General features: G+C 41.2%; 1 protein-coding gene across 5 annotated transcripts in view; it reads left to right on the top strand.

Moving 5' to 3' along the window:
- The window catches only part of LOC133609599 (receptor-type tyrosine-protein phosphatase mu-like), a 98520-nt gene that overhangs the window by 62225 nt on the left and 9112 nt on the right, over positions 1-27183 (top strand). For 2 of the 5 annotated variants that reach the window (XM_061965332.2, XM_061965333.2), the window contains exons 10-24: positions 6387-6540; positions 6619-6794; positions 7035-7144; positions 7226-7427; positions 7892-7994; positions 8686-8867; positions 9011-9105; positions 9691-9727; positions 10662-10736; positions 14075-14207; positions 17437-17552; positions 17630-17698; positions 22939-22965; positions 25427-25617; positions 26870-26957. In XM_061965332.2, coding sequence (XP_061821316.1) covers positions 6387-6540; positions 6619-6794; positions 7035-7144; positions 7226-7427; positions 7892-7994; positions 8686-8867; positions 9011-9105; positions 9691-9727; positions 10662-10736; positions 14075-14207; positions 17437-17552; positions 17630-17698; positions 22939-22965; positions 25427-25617; positions 26870-26957 — 1758 coding nt within the window. The remainder of the gene's footprint in view (positions 1-6386; positions 6541-6618; positions 6795-7034; positions 7145-7225; positions 7428-7891; positions 7995-8685; positions 8868-9010; positions 9106-9690; positions 9728-10661; positions 10737-14074; positions 14208-17436; positions 17553-17629; positions 17699-22938; positions 22966-25426; positions 25618-26869; positions 26958-27183) is intronic. The other 3 variants (XM_061965338.2, XM_061965334.2, XM_061965336.2) reach the window with 3 other exon arrangements.

Below are 27183 nucleotides of genomic sequence, written 5' to 3' on the forward strand. Positions count from 1 at the left end.
ATTAAAAACCAATACATTAGCTTTATGAAGTAATGTAATAATAATGTACAGTATTTCCATCTACGGTATCTTGTTTGAGCTGCTATTTCGTCAAACACACCATCAGCAGTTTTTCCATATACTCTTGGATAAATGCCTGCTGTTTAGATATTATTTTAACATCCTTGGTTGCATCTTTTTGCTTCAGTGTGGTGCAGTCTTGCAGTGCTACGCTCAAATTGCTTTGCTAAGTTAGCTAGCGACATGCTCTGTCATGTTTTCGATGATTTTGTTGGTTGGAAAACAAAACTATGTCCATCTCTAGCTATAAGCTAACGATAGCGAGTAAGGCCAGATGTTATGGGCTATTCTTACAGGTTCACTGTAACATTCGCTACTCCAACTAATACATACTTGCCAACCTTGAGACCTCCGATTTCGGGAGGTGTCGGGGGAGGGAGGGGGTGTTGGGGGGGCGTGGTTAAGAGGGGAGGAGTATATTTACAGCTAGAATTCACCAAGTCAAGTATTTCATATATATATATATATATATATATATATATATATATATATATATATATAAGAAATACTTGACATTCAGCGAATTCTAGCTATATATATATATATATATATATAAATAAGAGAAATACTTGAATTTCAGTGGTTATTTATTTACACATAACACTCATCTAGTCATTGTTGAGTTAAGGGTTGAATTGTCCATCCTTGTTCTATTCTCTGTCACTATTTTTCTAACCATGCTGAACACCCTATCTGATGATGCATTCTGCTTCGTCTCCTCGTTGTGTGCGCAGTTGTGCACTGCACTCTCTAAAAGCCCTAGATGTCATTGTCACATATGCATGTACAGTAGATGGCAGTATTGTCCTGTTTAAGAGTGTCACAACATTGCTGTTTACGGCAGACGAACTGCTTTACGGTAGACGAAAACATGACTGCTGTAGTTGTGTGTTGTTGCCGCGCTGGTAGGACGTTAATGAAACTGTCTAACAATAAACCCACATAAGAAACCAAGAACTCGCCCTCGATCATTCTACAGTTATAACGTGATTGGGCAGGCTCGCTGTCTATATTGTGGGAAAGCGGACGTGAAAACAGGCTGTCGACACGTCACTCAGGTCCGCCTGAATTTCGGGAGAAAATTTGTCCCGGGAGGTTTTCGGGAGAGGCGCTGAATTTCGGGAGTCTCCCGGAAAATCCAGGAGGGTTGGCAAGTATGAACTAATAGCGGGGATGCTTGTAACTCAAATTTTTGCTTGCAACTTAAAGCATATGAATGGTCTTCTCTCTCAAAATACTCTGTCTTTTTATGTGTTTTTTGGTCACCTATATATGCAGCATTTCACACCACTCACAAAGCTGGACTGAAAGAGTTGCAAATACATGTGATTTTTCTGTGTATTTCCTGTGTACAACAGTAATGGCCAGAAAAGCTGCTCTAAAGTTGTGTAGTTAAAAATAAGATGACCAAAAAATATCCTGAAAATAATCTAAGAATAGGTCTGTGAAGAAAGGTGTCTGGGCCTATTAGCAGGGTTAGCATTAGCATGTGTCCTCTCATAAGTCTTTCTAGAGCGCCATCAAGTCAGCCAGCAGCTCTCGCAACACGATGGCGGTGATGATGATGATGATGATGGGGTGACGTGCTAGCAGCTGCAAAGAGGAGTGAATAGGAAGCTAATTAGCTTGGCGAGACCCTCACTCATGGAGGAAGAGACGTCCTCTTTTGACACAAAAGACACACAGCTGTGGCACACACACGCATGCACAAAGTCGCCAACAGGAAGTGAGGGCATCCAACACTTTGAGAGTTGGGCAAAAAAGTACCTGATGACATCATCAGCTGGGAGCTTTTTCTTTTTTTTTTTTTACTCCCTCAGCGTCTGATTTAAATGTCAGGCCAAAATTATGGGATGGCAGGGGTGGAATAGTCAGAATTTATGAGATTGCGTTCACTTTCCCCCCCAGCCCCCTCAGGGATTATGGGTAATAGGATCCACTGCAATCCCTGCCGCACTCCTTCTCCTTGACCTCCGACCCCTTTGTTCCCACCTTGTGCGTGTGTGTGTGTGTGTGTGTGTGTGTGTGTGTGTGTGTGTGTGTGTGTGTGTGTGTGTGTGCGCGCGCACGTGTGTGCATGTGCGTGTTGGAGGTTAAGCTCAAATTCTCTTTCATCATGCAATCGCTGTGGAGAAACTCACAAGTGCTTCCATTGTGCACTAGGTGTGTGTGTGTGCGTGCGTGTGCGTATGTGTGTGTGTGCGAGTGTGTGTAGGGGGTGTCAAGAAGGCAACTGAGAACAGGAAATCTATTGTTCATCAACAGCAAAACACCTGAGAAAGCTCCCCCCCCCACACACACACACACACCAAGTGGATTTCGAGAAGAAATTGGGGTTTCCTGCTCTCATCAATCATTCCTCTATATGTGGATCACTGTCTGTCATCTTCAACTACGACCCTTGTGTGTGTGTGTGTGTGTGTGTGTGTGTGTGTGTGTGTGTGTGTGTGTGTGTGTGTGTGTGTGTGTGTGTGTGTGTGTGTGTGTGTGTGTGTGTGTGTGTGTGTGTGTGTGTGTGTGTGTGTGTGTGTGTGTGTGTGTGTGTGTGTGTGTGTGTGTGTGTGTGTGCGTGCGCGTGTGTGTGTGTGTGTGTGTGCGTGCGTGCGGGCTTGTGTGCTGTTCAGCAGGAAGCTTTAATCTTGTATTTCATATGAGAAGCTTGTTCATTCAGGACATCATCTTCATCATGGTAGTATTTAATCATAGCACCTCCAAGGATACCACCGTTGATATTTTAAAGATATAATTAAAATGTATATCATCAATATTATTTTTATCACATTGTTTTCTAATTTTGATAAGCACTGAAAGTGTAATTTACGTACTACTTACTTTTTTAAGCGGTAAATCTATTTTCATGTCTAAACAGGCCATTCAGTGTCCATATGAAGCACATGTTTTTTATACTAAAATTCCCAGGATACATTGCAACGGGTTGTCCTGTCACTGACTGTCTACCATTCATCTGTATCTTAAAACAGTTTCTCATTTGCACTCAAATAGCTCTTTTAAAGGGGAACATTATCACAATTTCAGAATGGTTAAAACCATTAAAAATCAGTTCCCAGTGGCTTATTATATTTTTCGAAGTTTTTTTCAAAATTTTACCTATCACGCAATATCCCTAAAAAAAGCTTCAAAGTGCCTGATTTTAACCATCGTTATAAACACCCGTCCATTTTCCTGTGACGTCACATAGTGAAGCCAACACAAACAAACATGACGGAAAGAACAGCAAGCTATAGCAACACTAACTCGGATTCAGACTCGGATTTCAGCGGCTTAAGCGATTCAACAGATTACGAATGTATTGAAACGGATGGTTGTAGTGTGGAGGCAGGTAGCGAAAACGAAATTGAAGAAGAAACTGAAGCTATTGAGCCATATCGGTTTGAACCGTATGCAAGCGAAACCGACGAAAACGACACGACAGCCAGCGACACGGGAGAAAGCGAGAACGAATTTGGCGATCGCCTTCTAACCAACGATTGGTATGTGTTTGTTTGGCATTAAAGGAAACTAACAACTATGAACTAGGTTTACAGCATATGAAATACATTTGGCAACAACATGCACTTTGAGAGTGCAGACAGCCCAATTTTCATCACTTAATATATTCTGTAGACATACCCTCATCCGCGCTCTTTTCCTGAAAGCTGATCTGTCCAGTTTTGGAGTTGATGTCAGCAGGCCAGGGAAGCTAGGGTCGATAGGGGGTTTAGCTCGCCCGTCTGCGGGAACAAACTGCTGCCATTGCTTGCCGTGCTACCGAGGTCCTTTATCCCTGAATTGCTCACACACTCCGGCAGATTCAATGGGGGTCTGGCGGCAAATTTCTTTGACTTTATCGTTGGAAATGCATCTGCTTTGAGTGTCGCAGGATATCCACACATTCTTGCCATCTCTGTCGTAGCATAGCTTTCGTCGGTAAAGTGTGCGGAACAAACGTCCAATTTCTTGCCACTTTCGCATCTTTGGGCCACTGGTGCAACTTGAATCCGTCCCTGTTCGTGTTGTTACACCCTCCGACAACACACCGACGAGGCATGATGTCTCCAAGGTACGGAAAACAGTCGAAAAAACGAAAAATAACAGAGCTGATTTGACTCTGTGTTTGAGAAAATGGCGGATTGCTTCCCGATGTGACATCACACCGAGAGCGAATATTAGAAAGGCGTTTAATTCGCCAAAATTCACCCATTTAGAGTTCGGAAATTGGTTAAAAAAATATATGGTCTTTTTTCTGCAACATCAAGGTATATATTGACGCTTACATAGGTCTGGTGATAATGTTCCCCTTTAAATCATGTTAGTTGTAAATGTAATGGAACAAATCAGGAGTGCATTTTGCTATTTTAAAGCATGTTTGAAACATTTAAAAACATTTTATGTGTGTTTGTTAAATTGTGTCGCCAGCTAGCTTCCAGAGTCCCCTGTGCTCCTGACAACGGAAACCTTTGAGGGTCAAAACACAAGTTCTACACTAAAAGTAGAACTTGTAATGTTAAATATGTTAGAATTATTGTTTGATATGCCACATTACCTTGAATAACAATTTGTAATGTTGACTACCTTATGGGTCTAAGGTCATAAGGTCATGTGTATTTTATTTAAGTCTGTGATTTATTAATTCTTAATATTTCTTAGATATAACAATCTGATTAATTATTGACGTTGTGTGAGGTGCAAACATTTTTTTTTTTTTTTCCTTAAAAAACAACACCAACTTTTCTTACCTATTGGTACCTGTTTTTGTGTATTTGGGTTCTGAATAATTTCTGAACATTTGAAATCAAACCGTGGAGGCATGGTGTAGATTTTTGTAAAACAATCCTGCCTTCCTTCATACTTCCTCCAAACGAGCTGTTTGGAATTTGCACAACCTGTGACGTCTTGCGGATATCTGGTATTATGGTTTGAATTTATTTCGAACATGTATGGTATTAGTTTACCCAAAGTGCTTTGCACGAGTCCTCCATTGTTGTCTGCGTTGTAGTCAGTAAGCTCCTTCTTTTTTTTCTATCCTCTTATTGGGCAGACTGGCTCATACATGCACATGCATCCTCCCTTGTTGCCATTTCTATTACAAAGTAGAGTATAGTTAGAACTTATATCTGTCAGTAGAATCACTATGGAAGCGCTAAAAACTACAACAACGATGAAAGGGAGAAGACGCAGTCAATGTGGAGCCACCTAAATAAGACCGCCCACAAAACAGTGCAGAAAGCGGCTTGAAGACGAGCCGTAAAATATAATCTATGCAGAATTTTGACCAAAGAACCACCATTACATGTTATGTAGACCACAAGGAAATGCTTTAAATGTAGAAAAAATCCAAATATGAACCCTTTAAACCAATATTTCGTGTTTTTAAATTCATTTTACCTCACTGTTTTTAGTGCTATCAAGCGATTATAAAAAGACAGATTGATTATAATCTGTATGCTAATTAATCTTTTTTGATTTCACATAATAAAATGCTGAGAAAAGCCCCCAACTTGAGGTATTTTAATTTAAATTATTTACATTATTCTGGCAGATCAAAAGATAAAGATATATAACCAAAGAAATGGCTTTATAAAAATCCTTAGTTTTAACAGACTTGAACAGATGCAGTCTTAGCCATTTACTAAAATAAAACTTCGGGTTCAAATAAATTACTTACATTAATGCATCAAAAACACTTTTAAGAACACTTTTTTGAGTATTAAATGTTGAACATATTGCTTTAGATAAAATACGTCAAACTGAGCCATCAATCACAGTGCTGTATGTTAGAAAATATCATTATTTATCAACACAAAATAAAGTGATGAAATAACATCAAATAAAGCTTGGCAATATGGAAAAAAACGTCACAATATTTCTTTCATATATTTAGAACTTTATAAAAAAAATTCCCACAAATGCAGGAAATGTTGGTTTTGTGAATCACAGCTGTTTCGTACCTGTACATCAATGTGTGCAACATTATATCCTGTTTTAAACTTTATTTAACCAAGATGAAGGCCGCTAAAATCACGCTTCACCTGGCCAAGTCTAGTGACAGAGTGAGACCTATTTTTTGTCATGGCTATCTATTATCATTGTGCTACAAAACGGTTGGGTTATTGCTGTCAGTCTAGCATAAGATATAGGCGAGGGAACTTGCATCCAGAGATAGTAATGTCACAGATTAAAAATGAGAGTAACGCGATTAAAAAGTGTAACGCGCTAAATATGGCTATAAATAATACATTGCAATTAATGTGATCATTTGACAGACCTAATTGTTTTACCAATTTCAAAGTATTGTGTGGTTAACAAACAACAAATGTGTGTTTTAGACCCGATGCACGGCCCACGTCACCTCCAAGTGGTGGATGTGCGCGCCAAAGAGGTGACGCTCCAATGGGAATCTTTCGGCTACAGTGTGACCCGCTGTCACAGCTACAACCTAACAGTGCAGTACCGCTACAGGCCTGCAGGGGCTTCTGCCAGGTAAGCGAATAAGAAGAACAACCAGCTTGTGGATGAGTGCGGCTACGATAACCCTGCCTCCCATTTGTTGTCACGCAGAGATCCGGCAAAGGAGGAAGTGCTAGAGGAAGTGGCATACGACTCACGAGGCGTCCCGCCACAGCACACTGTGCGAAACCTGCCGCCATTCACAAACGTTAGCATGAAACTTGTCCTTAGTAACCCCGAAGGACGCAAAGAGAGCGAGGAGCTGCTGGTGCTGACAGACGAGGACGGTACGAAACACTAATAAATGTTTTTTCCAAGCTAGCTAACTAGCATTGCTTTATGCTTGTGTGGATGCGTGGCTAATGCTGAATATATTATACTGTTGAATGCACCTCATAGGCCACAAACCAGTCACCTGCGGCTGAACTAGCCAACATGTTAGCTCAAAATGTTGCATCGCACATTTTAATACATTTGAGAGTCTGAGCCCACACTGCTAACCATGCTAGTGTTATTGCTGCTCACAGTTCCCGGAGCAGTTCCATTGGAGTCCATTGTGGGCAGCACCTACGAGCAGCACATCAGTGTGAGCTGGTCAGAACCGGTGCACACGTACGGTCGCATCCGGCACTACGAGGTCGGTAACGTCCATACATTTGTCAATCAATGAAAGGTAATGCCGAAAGTAACATCTTTATATGGTCCTACTTCCTGCCAGATCTCCTTCAAAGCCCTGAGTTCCTTCGATTCGGACTTGGACCTGACAAACCAGAGCGGGAAGGTGCTTAAAGAGGCCAATGAGACAAGTCATGTCTTCACCGGCCTCTTCCCGGGCTCTACTTACTCCTTTACAATAAGAGCGTCCACCGTCAAAGGCTTTGGGCCGCCGGCCGTCACTCAGTTCACCACCAAGATCCAAGGTAGGGACGAGGGGTGTCTAAAAAAATCGATTTTCAAATGAATCGCGATTCTTATTTGTAATGATTCTTAATTGATTCACAAAAATCGATTTTTTTATTTTTTCAATACATCTTTTTTAATTTATCCTGTCTAGCCACTCAGGCAAATCGTATTGTTGATGTAGAGGCCCATATCTTCTGTGGGTTTTATTAAACAAAACCAGTTTTCTTTTAAGAATCGGTAATATAGAAATGTATCAGAGCTGTTTATTTACTTTATGGAGGAATATAGTTTATCATAGAACTGGCACCCAATTTTATTAAAAAAGTAATAATGTTGAATCGATTCTGAATCTAATTGTTACTCCCAAGAATCAAACCGAATTAGGTGGTGCCCAAAGATTCACAGACCTTGTAGAGGGAGTTCTTTTCAAAATAAGAGTGCACCGCCTACAAGCGAGTTACCATGTCTTTTTGCTCCTCAGCTCCTGTGATGCCCGCCTACGAGATGCAGTCTCCTCTCAACCAGACCGAGTCCACCGTCACCGTCCTGCTCAGACCTGCGCGGAGCCGCGGCGCCCCCGTCAGGTGACGTGCACGCCCACGCTCACACAAACATTGTTCCTCCGCCCACTAACATACGACTCCTCTTGTGTATGTGTGACAGTAATCTGATTACAGCGGCAGGTCGCCCGCGGCGGCACCTTTTGTACTGCCGTCTTATACGAGCTGGCGTGTGCAAGCGTGCCCAAAGGCGACACGCTGGCATGTCAAAGGAAACAAAAGCTATGTTAAAAATAATCACACAAATATCACATTGTGTGCAACATCACACACACACACACTTAAACAGCAGACCAACTCCACTTGCAGTACAAACAGGAAGTGCAGTGTTAGCAAAGCAGCCAATCAGATGACGGCTTGTAAACAGACCAGGTTTAATCATTTATGCTAATGTCTGTGTGTTGATGAGACAGCTCATGCAGTGATGTCATCATGATTATAATAAAATAATAGAAACATTTACAGTGACACTTTCAAGATGTCAACATGTTATCTTTAAATCTTTCATGTTTTGCTCATGAAAACTTAATAAAGCGTAAGATTGATGCTGCTCAATATTTCAGTGCGTGTGTGTGTGTGTGTGTGTTATTTGAGTGCAAAACCTTGTTCAAAAAATAATTTTTTGCAACAATTTGACTTTTAATGACAACAGGGTAGCATGTAGCTAATGAGTTTGCTGCTAATGCTATTGTGCTGTGTGTGTTTTTGTGTGTAGTAAATACCAGGTGGTGGTGGAGGAAGAGCGCCCCCGCAGGCAAAGAAGGGGTACTGCAGAGATCTTACGCTGCTACCCTGTGCCGATCCACTTCCAGAATGCCACGCTGCTAAACTCGCAGTACTATTTCAGTGCGGAGTTGCCCGTCAGCCAGCTTAGGACGCCGGCGCCATTTTGTGTCGGTGAGTGGTTTGTGCCCAACAAGCAATCACAGCCAAGCGTGAAGGTTCTTACAAATTTGTTGACGCAAACAGCGTTCACACACGCACAATTTTCACGCAAGTCAGTCTGATGATGACGATTAGGATGATGATGTGATGTTCAGGTGACAACGGGACTTACGGTGGCTTCTGGAACGCTCCTCTGCTGCCTCACAAGAGTTATGCCATCTACTATCAGGCCGTCAGCAGTGCTAACGGAGTGAGTACAAACACAAATGCACATTTTTAGTATGTACATGAGCCTTAAGTTTGAACTTTGACCCTATCTAGCCCTCACGGAGACATTAAAACAAGAACACAGACACATTTTTTAAAGGACAGCAGCGCCTACAGCGTGTGTGTGAAACAGATAATTGTTCGCTGCTGCAAGATGTTATTGTGTTGTGTGTTAATTATTGACGCTTGGAGGTTTAATTGGTGTGTGTGTGTGTGTGTGTGTGTATGTGTGTGTGTTGAATAATGCAGCGACAGGAGAGCTTTTCACTGTCACCACACCGCAGACACACACGCGCGCCACCACACGCTGCCGTAGCGAATGTGTGTGTGTGCATGAATATTCATAAGCTCTTGTGGTTAATTTGTCGTCTGTTTGTTAAAACCAGAAAGACACAAGATGTTCCATCTCACTTTGCACACACTCCCTGTGTGTGTGTGCGCGCGCGTCTGTGTGTGTTGGCTGTTAAATGCCACGGGCTGAGACACAGCCATTTTCCTTCTGTCCATTCTGTTTACAACCTGTGTGTGTGTGTGTGCGTGTGTGTTTGTGTGCACTTCTCTCTCACAGGAGACAAAGATTGACTGCGTCCGTGTGGCCACCAAAGGTAATGCAGTGCTGTATTTTATTTTGAAAACCTGAATGTAAAACCTATTTGATTTTGTTGTTTGTGTGACAAAGGGGCGGAACTAAGAATAATAAGTGGGCGGATCCTTTGAAACAGCTAAACAAATCCATCGTTTATTAACTACGTTTGCAGCTCGATAGCTAGCTTGTCACCAGCTAGTCTATATGGGACAAAGACAAATGTTCAAGTGTCCTTCGCTTGTCCTTTCGTACACCCAGAGACACACACACACACACACGCACACACACACACACACACACTTACACGGATGCTACACTAACACAACGCTAATGACTGGAACTCAATGGATGTCCAGGGAGACATTGAGCAGACGAGCTAAACAAGCTAAAAAGTGTGATCTCTCCCTTGATGGACATCCAGCAGACAACACACACACACAGCAGTTGACTATTGTGACTTTAATCAGTTTTTATTGGTGCACAGTTGTATAGCTTAATGACACTGGAAGCTGATTGGCTCAGCCCCTCCCTTGACACCTGTCAGTCACACTATAGGAGCCAACCATGTCTCTTTGGTGGGTTGAATGTGTGGTTCAAACTACATTGAGAGTACGCTGTTGTCTGTTCTTCTTCTCTGTAACATGCTAATATGCTAATGTGTCAACATGCTAACATGCTGCTCCTCTTTCCTCTGGTTTGATTACTAATGTGTGAAGATAACATGTCTCTTTCAGGACCTAACGTGGCCATGCCGCATCAGCCTGGTTGGGAGGGGGGTTCCTCTTTTTTGTATTAAAAACTGCTTGATAAGCGCCACAATCGGAGGTGCGTTACCACCACCCAGGCTGATGGGGGCGCCACCAACAGGAAGGGTTTACAAGAGGGGGTAGGACAATGCTGCATGTTCCTAACATTTCTGCTGACTCTCTGCATGCTCCATGCTGGATGATCAGCTGCTATCATCAGCACGCAGCTCAGCACGCCACACGCCGGCCTCGCCCCTGCGGCTGGCGACAAGCAGCTCGCAGGTCAGATGCCACAGTTTCTCCTTACGTCTTTTCCCCCTCCCTCTGACATCCCTGCATTCCAAGTGGCCTTTTATTTTGAAAGGGAGTGTTTGTCATCAATCAATCGCATTAGTGCAAATATACAGTGTGTGTGTGTGTGTGTGTGTGTGTGTGTGTGTGTGTGTGTGTGTGTGTGTGTGTGTGTGTGTGTGTGTGTGTGTGTGTGTGTGTGTGTGTGTGTGTGTGTGTGTGTGTGTGTGTGTGTGTGTGTGTGTGTGTGTGTGTGTGTGTGTGTGTGTGTGTGTGTGTGTGTGTGTGTGTTGCATTCATTTACAACAGATAGCGGAACAGGTGCGGTGCACACACATTTACAGCCTACAGAAAATTACATTTAAATATTTAAAGCCTGAAGGAAACTATTTAACTACCGTCTTACACACACACACACACACACACACACACACACACACACACACACACACACACACACAAATGTGTAAACACACACAACTCCCACTCAGTGTGAGTGGCTGAAGCCCTGAAGCTTCACTTTTATGTACAAACATCTTTTCTACACTCTGTGTGTGTGTGTGTGTGTGTGTGTGTGTGTGTGTGTGTGTGTGTGTGTGTGTGTGTGTGTGTGTGTGTGTGTGTGTTTGATGATTAAGTGAGGCAGTCAATAGTCAAGATGACCTTGAAAGAGACAAACAGGAAGTGGAAAACATATTTTTCTAGACCACTTTAGACCAACATGAAATAGTTTCTGTCCGGGACTTTTTCTCAGCAATAAGCAATCTTTCAATTCTCTATCATTAGCGTTTAGAAAAGAAAGATGCTGGCCGTAGTTTGCTGCTGTGAGTTAATTAGTGTACTAATGAGCGAGCAAGGGGAGCCTGTGCTGTCATGGTAACAACACACAGGAAGTGAGCAGTGACCTCCGGTGGTCAAGTCACTTTGTTCTGTTCGCTTTCATCATGACAACGTGAAGCAACACTAGTAGTCTACATTCTTGGCAGCTCCTGACTCCGCCTCCATCCTTGCCCACCTTCTGACTCCGCCTCCGTCATGTTCATGTTCTGCTCTGATTAGGGATCAGTCGATTATCGGCCAGGCCAATTATCTGTGCTGATTTCTGACGTATTTCGGTATTGGTACAACAGAACTATGTCAGCAGACACAATATACACACATATGATACCTGTAGAAACAAGCACCAGCCCTTTTGCCCGCCCGGCATGAGAAAAGTTCCCTTTTTGCTGGAGCCAATTTTTTTAATTAGTCTTTCAAGAATACAATTATTATCCTTGTTAATAATTATTCCCAAATAAGTTTTGGCATTTATTTAAATTCTAGTGAGAATTCTTCTCCAGTCTGCTCAGTGCTTTCATCATGGTGTTCACCCATGTAGAGAAATCCCATATTTTTTTACCAATTTTCCCAGAATAATGATGCTCCTCTGACCCGCAGCATTAGATACATGTAATAGAGGTGTTTGTGAAATCCCCTGATGTTGTTTGGTGCAAAATCAACCACAATATTAGAGCTGCATTAAACATTATGTCGCTACTGGTCTGACGTTTACTAAAAAAATTATGTTAAATTACCAGTAGAGTGGAAAAACAAATTGACTTAATAAGCTTATTTGCGTTTCATTGAATCCATTAAACCATTGTATTTACAATCCACAAGGTATGTGAAAACACCATTTAAACATAAGAAAATGCAACAAATTTAGTCAGCCATTTTGAATATTCCGTTCCGAATACTTGCGGCTATTTTCGGTGGTTCTATGTCACGGTAGTAGCGCTTCTGCACTCTGACCATAGTATCAGATCAGTCATACTGGAAATATGTAAACATTGGAAAGAGATGTGCTGTTTATCATTCACAATCCTTACGTAAGTCAAGAACACATGTGCTTGGCTTTTTTTATGCATTTCAAATCGTAAATAAATAGCTAGCAATTGAGGATTGCGATGAATTCTTCATCCAAACAGAATTATGTGAGCATCCCGTCGGTCGGCATACCAGCAAGAGTGGAAATTGTTTAGTAAGTGTTCGTTTTATTTTGGTTTGTTATTGTTAGTTTGTATGTTTAGCACCTAGAAATGCTGTGGATGCTAGTGTCACAATGAAACTGCATCCATCACTCGGCTTCTAAATCTTATTGCTCATGCTCTTTGTGTTCAGGCTCAAAAATATAAGGTCCTGGATCATAATTTTTACAAAGTAATCATTGCCACAAAGTCTGCTTGATTAGCATTGTTGTTGATGGTTCATAGCGTGACGTCACGCGATCATGTGACTGGCTTCCTCATTATCTCTCAATCTGGCTCGGGAATCTCAGTGAGATTGATACTATTTTGATCAAATAATTTTATCCGCCAACTTTGGAAGTCTTTTGGAGTCCTTAATCAGCTGTATATGATAATAGCTTCAATATAGAGGCTACTTGTTTTTCCACTCTTATGGCACCTTAAAACATTTTCCTGATGTGTATTATTCATGTTTAAATAACTTTTACTACAAATTAATATCGGCTCCAAATATCGCTCTTTGACTACTAATAATCTGTATCGAATCGGCCCTGAAAAAAAACATATTGGTTGATCTGTAGTTCTGAGAACTTAATTATCTTAGCAAACATCTGATTGTAACCATTACAGGTGAAACTCAAATAATTGGAATGTTTTACAAAGTTAATTTATTCCAGCAATTACATTTCCAGGGTGAAACTGATATATGACATGCAACTCAAGATCATTCAAGCCTTCTTTTGATATAAATTTGATGAAAATGGCCTACAGCTTAGGAAAAATTTGAATTGAAAATTTGGGGTTTTCAAAAACTGTAAGCCATGATCATAGATCACAGAAATAAAAGCTGGACATATCTCACTTTGCATGTAATATTGAGTTTATATCACATATTAGTTTTACATTTAAACTTGAATTGCTGACATAAATTGACTTTAGCCAGATATTCAGATTTGTGGAGTTTCACATGTGTGTTAATGAACTACCACATCATATTTATTCAATATACAACATATTAATTTTTGTACGTCATCTGCGTGGGTTCCCTCCGGGTACTCTGGCTTCCTCCCACCTCCAAAGACATGCACCTGGGGATAGGTTGATTGGCAACACTAAATTGGCCCTAGTGTGTGAATTTGAGTGTGAATGTTGTCTGTCTGTCTGTGTTGGCCCTGCGATGAGGTGGCGACTTGTCCAGGGTGTACCCGCCTTCCGCCCGATTGTAGCTGAGATAGGCTCCAGCGCCCCCCGCAACCCCGAAGGGAATAAGCAGTAGAAAATGGATGGATGGATCTTAACAAATGTTGATTTGCAACCGTTCAGGCGCCGCCACTAGGAAACCAGAACCGGATCAGGAGAAACAATCTGACCACACAGTGAAGATCGCCGGCGCCATGGCAGGCGTCCTGCTCTTCATCATCATCTTCCTCGGAGTTATCCTGCTCATGAAGAAACGGTAGGAAACCATGCGGCGTGGGCGGGGCTAACCGGCGGGCGGGCCCCACCGCTAATGAGTCTGTGTCTGAAAGCCGGCTGTCAATCAATGTCCAGCTAACTAGCTGCTGTGAATGGCAGCAAACACTGCATGGAACATGACACACACACACACACACACACACACACACACACACACACACACACACACACGCGCAAACACAGACAGAGGATGAATCATGGATCAGTAATCACCATTAAACTGTGTGGACCCACTTTATTCTCCAACATAAAACACACAACTCCCCACCAGGGACACGCACACACATTTTAGCATGCAAAGAAAAGCTTGTGTGTTTGTCGATCGTCAAAGATGAGACAGAAATTTAGATGAAAGAGCATTTTACTCTCCCTTTTTTTGTAGCCTAAAGCAGAATTGCTTCAGGCTACTATGTGTGTGTGTGTGTGTGTGTGTGTGTGTGTGTGTGTGTGTGTGTGTGTGTGTGTGTGCGCGCGTGCGTGTGCGTGTGCGTGTATCTGAGTGTGTGCGTGCGTGTAGGCTGATCTCAGCAGTGAGCCGCTCACTTGTCTCTAATGAGAGTTTAATGTTGATGGGGCGCGTTTGATTTCCACTCTGGGACCAGGCAGCCGTGCGACTCATTAAAGCAGCGCAACAGGAAGTCACAACTCGTTAGAAGTCGCCTTTAGTGGGAGACATGGGTCCACCATCGTGAGACCAAGAGAAGACAAAAACAAAGTTAGTTCATGTAAAAAATAAATAAAAAGAAGTGTGTTGATTGCCTGCAAAGATTATAATCAAACATAAAGTGACAGCAAGCCTTCAGCCAATAAGCTTTTTAAAGAACATTTAGCATCACAATCATTGTTGCGTGCACGAAACCCTCCGAGCTGCCGTCATGTTGTTTAGGACACAATTGTGTGTGAAAAGGTCTTTTCACCTGAGGGCAACACTGCTGGAAGAACAACAGGAAGAAAAATGCTAATAAACAATACAGTATCTCACAAACGTCAGCACACCGCTCACATTTTAGTCTCTCAAAAGTCAATACTAACGGATATGCTTAAGAGAAGTCAGCGTACAGCTTGTATAGCAGCTTTGTTACTCACTGTAAATGAGTCAGCACAAAACCATTATTGTCTAATTAGCTGCCAACACAAGTGAGTACACCTCACAGTTAACAGATTGGAATTTGTGTTTTCCCCCAATTGAACCGCAGCTCTCCAGTGCCGGGAGCACTCGTGCAGGACCAGAACATGACGCTACCACCACCATGCTTGATTGCAAGATGCAATCATACAATTATCTTTACTTTCTCTGCTAGCTATTTAGACAAGAATGACTGAATGTTCAGTTGTAAATCTATACTTCTATACAAGCTGTACACTGACTACTCTAAAGCATGTCCAAGTTTCTTTGTAGAGTCCCTTGGGAATACATATTGGAATAACAATGGTTACTGGATGTGAAAGTGAGGGGTGTACTCAAATGCCAAACGTGATAATAATTAGGGATGTGAATCTTTGCGCACCGAAACAATTCAACCTCTTTTGTTTGTTTTTTCTAGGGTGATAATGCAATTCAAAATCGATCCTCGATTCAAACCGATTCTTGCAATGTATTACTTTGTATAATAATTATTAGTTACTGGTTAGAAAAACGTATTCTGGTTGCATGGAGATGGCCTAAAAACATATTTTTTTAAATGTATTCTTAATAAAAAAAATAAAAATAGAAAATTACATTGATTTTTTTGTGCACCCCTACTAATAACGGTGTTCACACTGTGAGCATGTATGTGTTTAGAAATATGTATTTTTATTTTTTATTATTCCTGGTTGTAGTTGTGCTTTTTACCGAGAAAAAGAAGGAAAAGGATTTTACATGTGACTCAAGCGCACAGCAAGAAGACATGAGGGGGAGGGGGCCAGCCGCTCGCCTCAGGGAGCGCACGCACACACTCACACAGGTCTTTTCATTTTAAAAGCCAGTTTTCATACTTATTTATATATATGATTTTTACCTCTTACATTTTCAGGTCAGGGTCAATCTGTGTGTGTGCGTGTGTGCGTGTGCGTGTATGTGTGTGTGTGTGTGTGTGTGTGTGTGTGTGTGTGTGTGTGTGTGTCTGTGTCTGTGTCTGTGTATCTCAGCAAATCGGACAAATGGTTGGTTTTATATGTACACTCTGAATAGAAAGGGAAAAATACCAGATGCTTTTAAAGTGAACATGAAAGAAGCTTTTACATAGAGCTGGTACATATACAGTTGTGGTCAAAAGTTGACAAACACTTGTAAAGAACATAATGTCATGACTGTCATGAGTTTCCAATAATTTCTACAACTCTTATTTTTTTGTGATAGAGTGATTGGAGCACATACTTGTTGGTCACAAAAAACATTCATGAAGTTTGGTTATTTTATGAATTTATTATGGGTCTACTGAAAATGTGACCAAATCTGCTGCGTCAAAAGTATACATACAGCAATGTTAATATTTGGTTACATGTCCCTTGGCAAGTTTCACTGCAATAAGGCGCTTTTGGTAGCCATCCACAAGCTTCTGGCAAGCTTCTGGTTGAATTTTTGACCACCTCTCTTGACAAAATTGGTGCAGTTCAGCTAAATTGGTTGGTCTTCTGACATGGACTTGTTTCTTCAGCATTGTCCACACATTTAAGTCAGGACTTTGGGAACGCCATTCTAAAACCTTAATTGTAGCCTGATTTAGCCATTCCTTTACCACTTTTGACGTGTGTTTGGGGTCATTGTCCTGTTGGAACACCCAACTGCGCCCAAGACCCAACCTCCGGGCTGATGATTTTAGGTTGTACTGAAGAATTTAGAGGTAAACCTCCTTTTTCATTATCTCATTTACTCTCTGTAAAGCACCAGTTCCATTGGCAGCAAAACAGGCCCAGAGCATAATAATACCACCACCATGCTTGACGGTAGGATTGGTGTTCCTAGGATTAAAGGCCTCACCTTTTCTCCTCCAAGCATATTGCTGGGTATTGTGCCAAACAGCTCAAGTTGTGTTTCATCTAACCACAGAACTTTCCTCCAGAAGGTCTTATCTTTGTCCATGTGATGTCAGATGAAATTATTGGAAACTCAAGACAGCATGACATTATGTTCTTTACAAGTGTATGTAAACTTTTGACCACGACTGTAGATAGATAAAGATGGGTAGATACATTTCAAATGTATTTAGTGATTTTTGTCTCAACAGGAAGCTGACAAAGAAAAGGAAGGAAACTCTGAGCTCCAGACAGGAAATGACTCTGATGGTCAACAATTCACAGCACACAATGGTGGACACACACAGTCACACTCTGAACGGACACTGTGAGTGCATGCAAATACACACATACTTCACCTGATGGCGAGGATTTTTGTTCTAATAGTGGTGTGTGTGTGTGCAGCAGTGTCGTCTGCGTCGTCCTTCACCATGAAGACAAACAGCAGCACCATTCCGAAGTCGTATTATCCAGGTAACCGCATGATTCACTGGTCATGTGACTGTACTTAAACAACCAGTGTCTTGTAGCACTAATGCTGCATAACAAGGAAGTACAGTTTAAAGGTCCCATATTATACTAGTTTCTAAAATTTTACAAAAGTCTCAGATCCCACAAAAGGGTTTGCCTTGATGCTGGAATTCAAATATAAAAACCCTAAGACCTTGCTTTTAGTCAGGTCTACTGTGAACATGCTGTTTTATGTGTTTGTAACTTTAATGCTAATTGGCTCAGTTTGTCCACAAGCCAATCCAATCCAAACACCTTCATACATCTAGCACTATTAAAGGGGAACTGCACTTTTTTTGGAATATTGCCTATCATTCACAATCATTATGAGAGACAAGAACACACGTCTCTTTTTTTTACGATTTTAAAGATGATACGCACATGAAAGATGCACCAGCCACTAGAAGAGGTCTGACCAATCTACAAAACCCAAAACCAGTGAAGTTGGCACGTTGTGTAAATTGTAAATAAAAACAGAATACAATAATTTGCAAATACTTTTCAACGTATATTCAATTGAATATACTGCAAAGACAAGATACTTAACATTTGAACTGGAAAACTTTGTTATTTTTTGCAAATATTAGCTCATTTGGAATTTGATGCCTGCAACATGTTTCAAAGAAACAAAGTTTAGGAATGCTCATCAAACACTTATTTGGAACATCCCACAGGTGAACAGGCAAATTGGGAACAGGTGGGTGCCATGATTGAATATCAAAGCAGCTTCCATGAAATGCTTAGTCATTCACAAACAAGGATGGGGCGAGGGTCACCATTTTGTGAACAAATGCGTGAGCAAATTGTCGAACAGTTTAAGAACATTTCTCAACGAGCTATTGCAAGGAATTTAGGGATTTCACTATCTGCGGTCAGTAATATCATCAAAAGGTTCAGATAACCTGGAGAAATCACTGCACGTAAGCGGCAATGCCCGTGACCTTCGATCCCTGAGGCGGCACTGCATCAAAAACATCAGTGTGTAAAGGATATCACCACATGGGCTCAGGAACACTTCAGAAAACCCCTTTCAGTAACTACAGTTGGTCGCTACATCTGTAAGTGCAAGTTAAAACTCTACTATGCAAAGTGAAAGCCAATTATCAACAACACCCAGAAACGCCACTGGCTTTGCTGGGCCCGAGCTCATCTAAGATGGACTTATGTGAAGTGGAAAAGTGTTCTGTGGTCTGATGAGTCCACATTACAAATTGTTTTTGAAAACTGTGGACATTGTTTCCTCTGGAACAAAGAGGAAAAGAACCATCCGGATTGTTTTAGGCTCAAAGTTCAAAAGCCAGCATCTGTGATGGTATGGGGGTGTATTAATGCCCAAGGCATGGGTAACTTACACATCTGTGAAGGCGCCATTAATGCTGAAAGGTACATACAGGTTTTGGAGCAACATATGTTGTCATCCAAGCAACGTTACCATGGACGCCCCTGCTTATTTCAGCAAGACAATGCCAAGCCACGTGTTACAACAGCGTGGCTTCATTGTAAAAGCAACAACGGTGTACTAGACTGGCCTGCCTGTAGACCAGACCTGTCTTCCATTGAAAATGTGTGGCGCGATATGAAGCCTAAAATACCACAACGGAGACCTCGGACTGTTGAACAACTTAAGCTGTACATCAAGCAAGAATGGGAAATAATTCCACCTGTAATGCTTAAAAAATTGGTCTCCTCAGTTCCCAAACGTTTACTGACTGTTGTTAAAAGGATATTGTAATACTACTGTAATACAGTAGTAAAAATGCCCCTGTGCCATTTTTTTTGCAATGTGTTGCTGCCATTAAATCCTAAGTTAATGATTATTAGCAAAAAAAAATGAAGTTTCTCATTTCGAACATTAAATATCTTGTCTTTGCAGTCCATTCAATTGAATATAAGTTGAAAAGGATTTGCAAATCATTGTATTCTGTTTTTATTTACGATTTACACAACGTGCCAACTTCACTGGTTTTGGATTTTACAAGTTCATGAGCACAAACTCATGAAGCCTATTCGGATGAGAGGCGAAACGTCTTCTAAGACAAACCAAACAGTTCAGTTGCAATCGATTGAATGCCCTGACATTCCAACCTTGTACTTTTAAAGCTGAATATACTGCTGCTTATAGAAGCGAGCATGAAGGAAGAGTGAGAAGTTGGAGCAGACGGAAGCCGGGAGAGGGGGATGAATGTTATTTTGACGGTATAAGTATGGAACTTGGAGCCAAGCAATTTCGACATAAATGGATTGCTACCCAAAATCCACAGGAAACGTCCCTGGCCAGCTGGACCAGACGAACACTGTCCATCAAGTGAGTCACACTTTAATATCAACCATGATACACGCAGCACGCCATGCGCGTTATTACAACTACAGTACATACACTGTCTAGTTAGCTTAGCTGTGTACAAACAAAAGATGAAATATGTGCTAATACTTTACAGATACTGTACTGTTTTTCAGTCAGTACAGATTGGGCTTGTATCGCAGTGTTGTGCATTATAAACTTAAATGCGTTTCGTGTTGTTGTAGAAGCTAGCTTATCTCTTGCCGTAGTTAGCTTTTACGGCTAATAGCAAAGCACGCCGACGTGTTCCTACGCTGCTAGAAAGAGTTCCTCAGTGTTCGCTCCTATGATAACAATGTCGCAACAGTTTGGTTATTAATACAGGTTACGAAACGTAAATCAAGTGTTGGTGACAGTTTTTGAATGCATTTTTAAAGTGATTTAGCGGTAGAATTAATTGCTCCCATTAGCTGCATTGCTAGCCACCGAGAACGAGATGATTTTTATATGTGAGAAAGCAAAAAATATATATTTTGTCTTTTTGTCTTTCGTAATGATTGCGAACGATAGGCAAAGTTCCCAAAAAAGTGCAGTTCCCCTTTTACAACAGAACTGTTTCCAGAGTGCTTCAAATACAAAGAAACAATAAAAAGTAATTGAATTAAAAGAATCTAAAAAAAACACATTAAAAAATAGAATTAAACAATAAAATATACAGAGGACCACACAACTCACGTTGTTTTAATAGCCAGATAATAAAAACATTCAACACAAGGATTTTATCCACTTTTTACATACACACTGTAACTCTGCACTTAGTACACAACGTAATAACTCGAATGTATATCATATACAACGACGTAACATTAAGGAATGGGACAGGAGGACACAAACATTAGCATAGATATGTTAGCTACAGTGCTCACATTATTCTAGGTTAGCCCAGTCACTGACCTATGTACAGTTGCACACCCCAGTCCCCCCACCTTGTCAAAATCACCCCAAACTTTTCCCAATCGTTTGTGCTGCAACAATTTTTGGTCTAACTATTATAGTTTTTATTTTAACCTTTTTTATTTTTTTATGTTATCGGGTAATTAACCTGTTATTATTCATAACCACTATTATTCTTAACCATAATTAACGTTTTATGATTTTTTTCTTATTTATAACCAGCCCTCCCACGTTGTCAAAATCTCCCCAAACCTGCCCCAATCGTATGTGCTATGTTTGTGCTGGTTTGTGCTCCAACAATTTAGTTTTTATGTCAAAGTGTTATGGTTTTCATGTTATTAACATGTATTTATTGTGTTACTATTCATAACCAGCCCCAAACTATTACAAAATCTCCCCAACTTTGGTCCAATTATTAGTGCTACGTTTTTGCTGAAAAAGAATGCTCGTCTAACTATAATATTTTAATGTTATAAACATTTTATGATTCATAACCAGTGCCCACCACCTTGTCAAAGTGTCCTCAAACCGGTCCCAAACGTTAGTGCTGCAAAATATTTGGTCTAACTATAGTTTTAATGTTAACATATTATGGTTTTTATGTTATTAATGGGTAATTAACGTGTTATTATTCATAACCAGCCCCAACTATGTGAAAATCTCCCCAAACTTGTTCCAATTATTTGGGCTAAGTGTGTTATGGTTTGTGCTAAAAAAAAATGTATAGCTAGTAGAATTTTCATTTTATTAATGTAGTATGATTCATAACCAGTCTCCCCACCTTGTCAAAATCTTCCCAAACCGTTTGTGCTACATTCCCTGGTTCAATCCCCACCTAGTACCAACCTCGTCATGTCCGTTGTGTCCTGAGCAAGACACTTCACCCTTGCTCCTGATGGGTGCTGGTTAGCGCCTTGCATGGCAGCTCCCTCCATCAGTGTGTGAATGTGTGTGTGAATGGGTAAATGTGGAAGTAGTGTCAAAGCGCTTTGAGTACCTTGAAGGTAGAAAAGCACTATACAAGTACAACCCATTTATCATTTATTTTATTTACCATTATAGTTTTTATGTTAATAACGTTTTATAGTTTTTATGTTATTAATGTTTTATGTTTTTTTTATGTTATTAATGTGTTATTATTCATAAGCAGCCCAACCAACCATGTCAAAATATCCCCAAATCGGGCCCAGTCGTTTGTTCAACGTTTGTGCTGGTTAGAGCTGCAAAAATAATAATGTAACTATTATAGTTATGTTAACGTTTCATGATTCATAACCAGCCGAATACAACTTTAAAAAACATAAAACCTATAATAGTTAAAACAAACTTTTTGCAGCACAAACGATTGGGGCTGGTTTGAGAAGATTTTGAGAACGTGGGGACTGGTTATGAATCATAAAATGTTAATAATATAAAAATTATAATCGTGAGACAAAAAGGTTTTGCACCACAAACATAGCACAAATAATTGGGACAGGTTTGGGGAGATTTTGTAAAGGGGGGGTCGCCACGCACTTCACAAAGGTTTTTCACCTAAGAAAAACTAAAATGTAACTTACAACTCCCAAGTCTGTCGCTGACTGGCGGATAGTTGGCTCCAAGCTTTATTTTAAGACGTGTAGTGAAGCCTGAGGAATGAGCTTTATCCTCAAGAAGCTGGAACGTTAAAGCAACCGCCTGTTCTCTAAAAAGTTTGGGAGATGAAAGATTTTTCTCTCCTATGGTGCTCATAAACAGGCTCTAGGGACACGTTTGACTTTTATACCATCATTAAATAATCCATTTGGTATAATAGGGGACCTTTTAACATCGAGTATAACCAATAAATGATAGACTTTATAATGTATTTTAATTGCTACTATACTTCATCGGTACTTACTGCAACACACCTCCTATCTGCCTCCCCTTTCTACTTCCTGTCTGTCTTTGTTGCGTCTCTCCGTGCTGCTTGATGCCACCCCGACGGCAGACGAGTTTGTGCCGACCGCCATTCTGGGTGAGACTTCTGATTTGCTGTCTCCTTTTGTAGGACAGGAAGCAAACACACCTGAAAAAACAGGGCAGACAGGAAGCGGATAGGTGAGACAGATAGGAACTAGCCAGGTGAGGCAGACAGGATATGGGTGGGTGGGACAAGAAGTAGCAGACAGGTGAGACAGACAGGAAGTGGTGGTATTATGGCTTCCATCCATCCCTGCTTGCTTTTTGTTCGGCTGCTTTTTGGTTCTTTAGACTGGATTCAACCCTCCATCGATAATGATTAATTATTATTTTTTACTTAATATTTATGTTGATTTTACTTTTGTTGGAAATGTTTGTTGATTTTTGTGATATTATATATTTTGGTTATTTATTACTGTAAAGAACGGTGGGCGTCACTCCATCCCGCATCTACAACATTCCCGCGTGTTGACGTCGCATCTGTCTGTGACCTCTGGCCTCTGCATGGACACAACACGGTCACGTGGACGGGGAGGGGGTCAAACGGCTGGGGGAAAAGTTGCGGAAAGACTGAGCTGTCAGTCAGAATTTAACACTGAAACAGCAGGAAGTACTTTTGCTTGAATTAGTTAGAATTTAACTAAAAGCTATGATGCTAAGTCAAACGCTAACTGTCAGAATCAACGAATGCTGTTGTTAAAGTTGCTTTGTTCTCAACAAAAAAAGCTTCAGTTAGCCAGCATAATGTTAGCTCGATTAGCTTGGCATGAATTGCCAAGGTCAAAATGACAGGACGTTGCCTTTTGTTGGATTCATGCTAGCTTTGTGTTAGCACTAGCTTAGCTTTAGTGCTCCAGCTAGAGTTGTTGCTTAAACCCTGTCTCCTCTCTTCTTCTTCTCCTCCTCAATCGTTCTCTGTAAAGTGCCCATTAATGGTAAGTTGATAAATTTGGGGCTAAGGGGTGGGAGGGTTCTGCTGGGGTTGGGTGGGAGGCTGTCACCTCAGCGCATGGAGCCACGCCCACCACCCTCTGTGATGTCGTCTTGACGATGACCCCGTGGTGACACTGTGACATCACAATCCAGATTCCTCCCACCTGCCCTCTCATTGGTCACAGTTGTTGTTGTTGTCGTCTCCTGCATCACAAGCCGCCACCCTCATCTCCTTGCCACACCTCGCCCCTTTGCCATGATTGGTCGGGTGGTTTTTGGGCTAGTTTCTGATGTGTCAGTCAAAGCAGTGCAGCCAATGAGAGCACACAGAGAGAGCTTAGTGACAGGTTTCTGAGTCCTGGATGGCTCAAAGGTCAAAGGTCACAGAGGTTTGTCTGCTTCCAGGACTCCGAACTCTCCTCTTTTCACACTGCAGTTTATTGGGACCAGGACCAGTTCCATTTTATTTATTTTAGTACTTGATATGTACCATCGTGGATCTGGTTCACTACTTAATCTTGACTGGTAGTAAAAAATGTTCAATAATCAATCTAAAACGGTTTTGAAATTGGTTTGGTAATAGATCTGAACCACTATTAATGTGGTTCATATTTGATCTGGAACAGTGTTGAATTTGGTTCAGTATTGGATCTGGATTGTAACGGATTGGATCTGGACCAATAATTCATCTATTTCAATAACCAATTTGAAACCGTTTGGAAATTGTTTTCGGAATCCATCTGAACCACTATCAATTTGGTTCGTATTTGATCTGCATTAAACAAAGGGAGCACAGTCAACCAAGTCTAATTCATATGTGTTAAACATACTTGGCCAATAAAGCTGATTCTAATTCTGAACAGTGTTTGCTTTGGTTCACTATTGGATCTGGATTTTAATGGATTGGATCTGGAACAATAATGAATCTATTTCAGTTACCAATCTAAAACCGTTTTGTATTTTAATACATCTGGACCACTATTTCTTTGGTTCATATATAAGTGTTGGATTTGGTTCAGTGCTGGATCTGGAGCCGTATTGGATTTAAATTCAGTACGGAATCTAGATTAGTAATTAATTAATTCAGTACTTAATCTGAAACAGTATAGAAGTTGGTTCATTACTGGATCTGAGTTGTAATCAATTTGTTCCAGTACTCCATCTGGACCCATAATGGATTAGTTCTGGGCCAGTAGTGAATCATTTCAGAAATGTGTCTACACCAGTCTTAGATTTGGTTTCGTGGTGGATCTAGACCAGTATTGGATTGAGTACCGTAACTGCATCAATAATAGGGTTGGACTCGGTACTGAATCCAGAATGTTAGTAATCTGGTTCAGTACTCAATCTAGACCAGTACAAATACTAAAATTGTGACAAAATATTGATTACCAGCAGTGTGAAAAGAGTGCATGGCCATCATTTGCTCTGCAGTCATGTGACCTGATATCATGTAATGTGTGTGTGTGGTCATGTGTTGTGTGTGGACCAGATGTTGTCATGATGTGGACTCGAATGCCCACAAAATCCAGTCTTGGCGGCTGCTGTCACGTTGACGATGCGCTGCTCTTGTCCTCCTCCAGATGACAGCCACACCATGACCAGCGAGACCAGCAGCCTGGTCCAGAACCACTTCAAACAGCGCGACCCAGACCGCGAGCCGCCACCCTACCACACGGCCCAGCTGCACCCCGCCATCCGGGTGGCCGACCTTTTGCAGCACATCACGCAGATGAAGTGTGCTGAGGGTTACGGCTTTAAAGAGGAGTATGAAGTGAGTGTGTGCGTGTGTGTGTGTGTGTGTGTGTGTGTGTGTGTGTGTGTGTGTGTGTGTGTGTGTGTGTGTGTGTGTGTGTGTGTGTGTGTGTGTGTGTGTTTGTGTGTGTGTGTGCTTGTGCGTGTACGTGAGGCAGAGTGTGTGCATGCTTTGCCTACCAGCAGTTTACCTCCCCAGGGCTCATGCATTATACACACACACACACACACACACACACACACACACACACACACACACACACACACACACACAAAGTATTTTCACCCTCCATTTGCACAGAGTTGCTGGCAACTTGTGTGTAGAATCCGCCAAGTGTGTTTGTGTGTGTCATAGTAATGATGATGATTATTATTGTTGTCATGGATACAAATGTGTTCATTATTAACATTATATGTTTGACTATTGATGCCTGGGTAGTTAGAATATTAATAGGAATGACTAACAAGCTGCTGGCTGTCACTGATAACTCCTAACCGTCCCATCTCCGCTTCTTCTTTATTCTGTAATCTGATTGGACAGCTTAACGAGGTAAGAGTGTTAACATGCTAGATTACATTCATTCATCATCATGTCACAATTATCCCTATCACACTTTCGTTTGCCTCATGCCATGTATGTTTAGTAGCATGTCCAGTAGCAGAGCTGCCGTAGCCGTGTTTGTCATGTGACCTGTAAACAGCGCCTTCTGCTGTTTGACATTAGGAGATGAGGTCACAAAGTGGGGACACATAGCGTTAGCATGTTACACACACACACAGCTGCAAACGACTGGCAGGAAGCAAGGAACAAAAGGAGGAAAAATAAAAAGAATGGACGGAAGAAGTACATTTTTTATGAAGCCTCTGGTTCATTTTATCATGCACTAGCTAAACAATGCATGCATTGTTGTTGTTTTTTTACCGACACTGGTGACACCACCTATGCTGTCCATGCGTCCCATAAATTCATTCTGGTTGTCACACCGCATCATAGACACTGTAGATCAGGGCTATTCAACTGTTGTATCGAGGAACTTGTATTTTGCACAACAGGGCTATTTTCTCTGAAATGTGTAACAAATGTCCAATGCAGAGAACGCTGGTTCTCAAAATAAGAATAACAGTAAAGGGAGAAGTCCGGACCTCCCTGGTCCTTAGCTTACTGGGAAAAAAAATAGTTGAATAGCCCTGCTGCAGATAGATAATGTAGACATAATGTATGTAGTCTAGCAAGTGCTAGACTGATGTAATTGTTGTATTTTTGTGCTCAGAGTTTCTTCGAGGGTCAATCAGCTCCATGGGACTCGGCCAAAAAAGACGAGAACCGAATGAAGAATCGTTACGGCAACATCATCGCCTGTATGTACAAACAAACAACTATTAGCTGTGACTAGATACCGTTAAGTCCTGACTAGTTGTGAGTTAGTCCCTACTAACTACTAGGAGTTAGTATTTGTGAGAAAAGAGTTATTCCTGAATACAAACACGTTTACTAGTAACCAGTTATACCAGATTAGACATGACTTTGTCCTGATTACGCTAGATGTGAGTTAACTTAGCTAGTTAATTGTGACTACAAGTGAGT

The sequence above is a fragment of the Nerophis lumbriciformis genome, linkage group LG07 (genome assembly GCF_033978685.3).
Source record: "Nerophis lumbriciformis linkage group LG07, RoL_Nlum_v2.1, whole genome shotgun sequence".
NCBI classification, from domain to species: Eukaryota; Metazoa; Chordata; class Actinopteri; order Syngnathiformes; family Syngnathidae; genus Nerophis; species Nerophis lumbriciformis.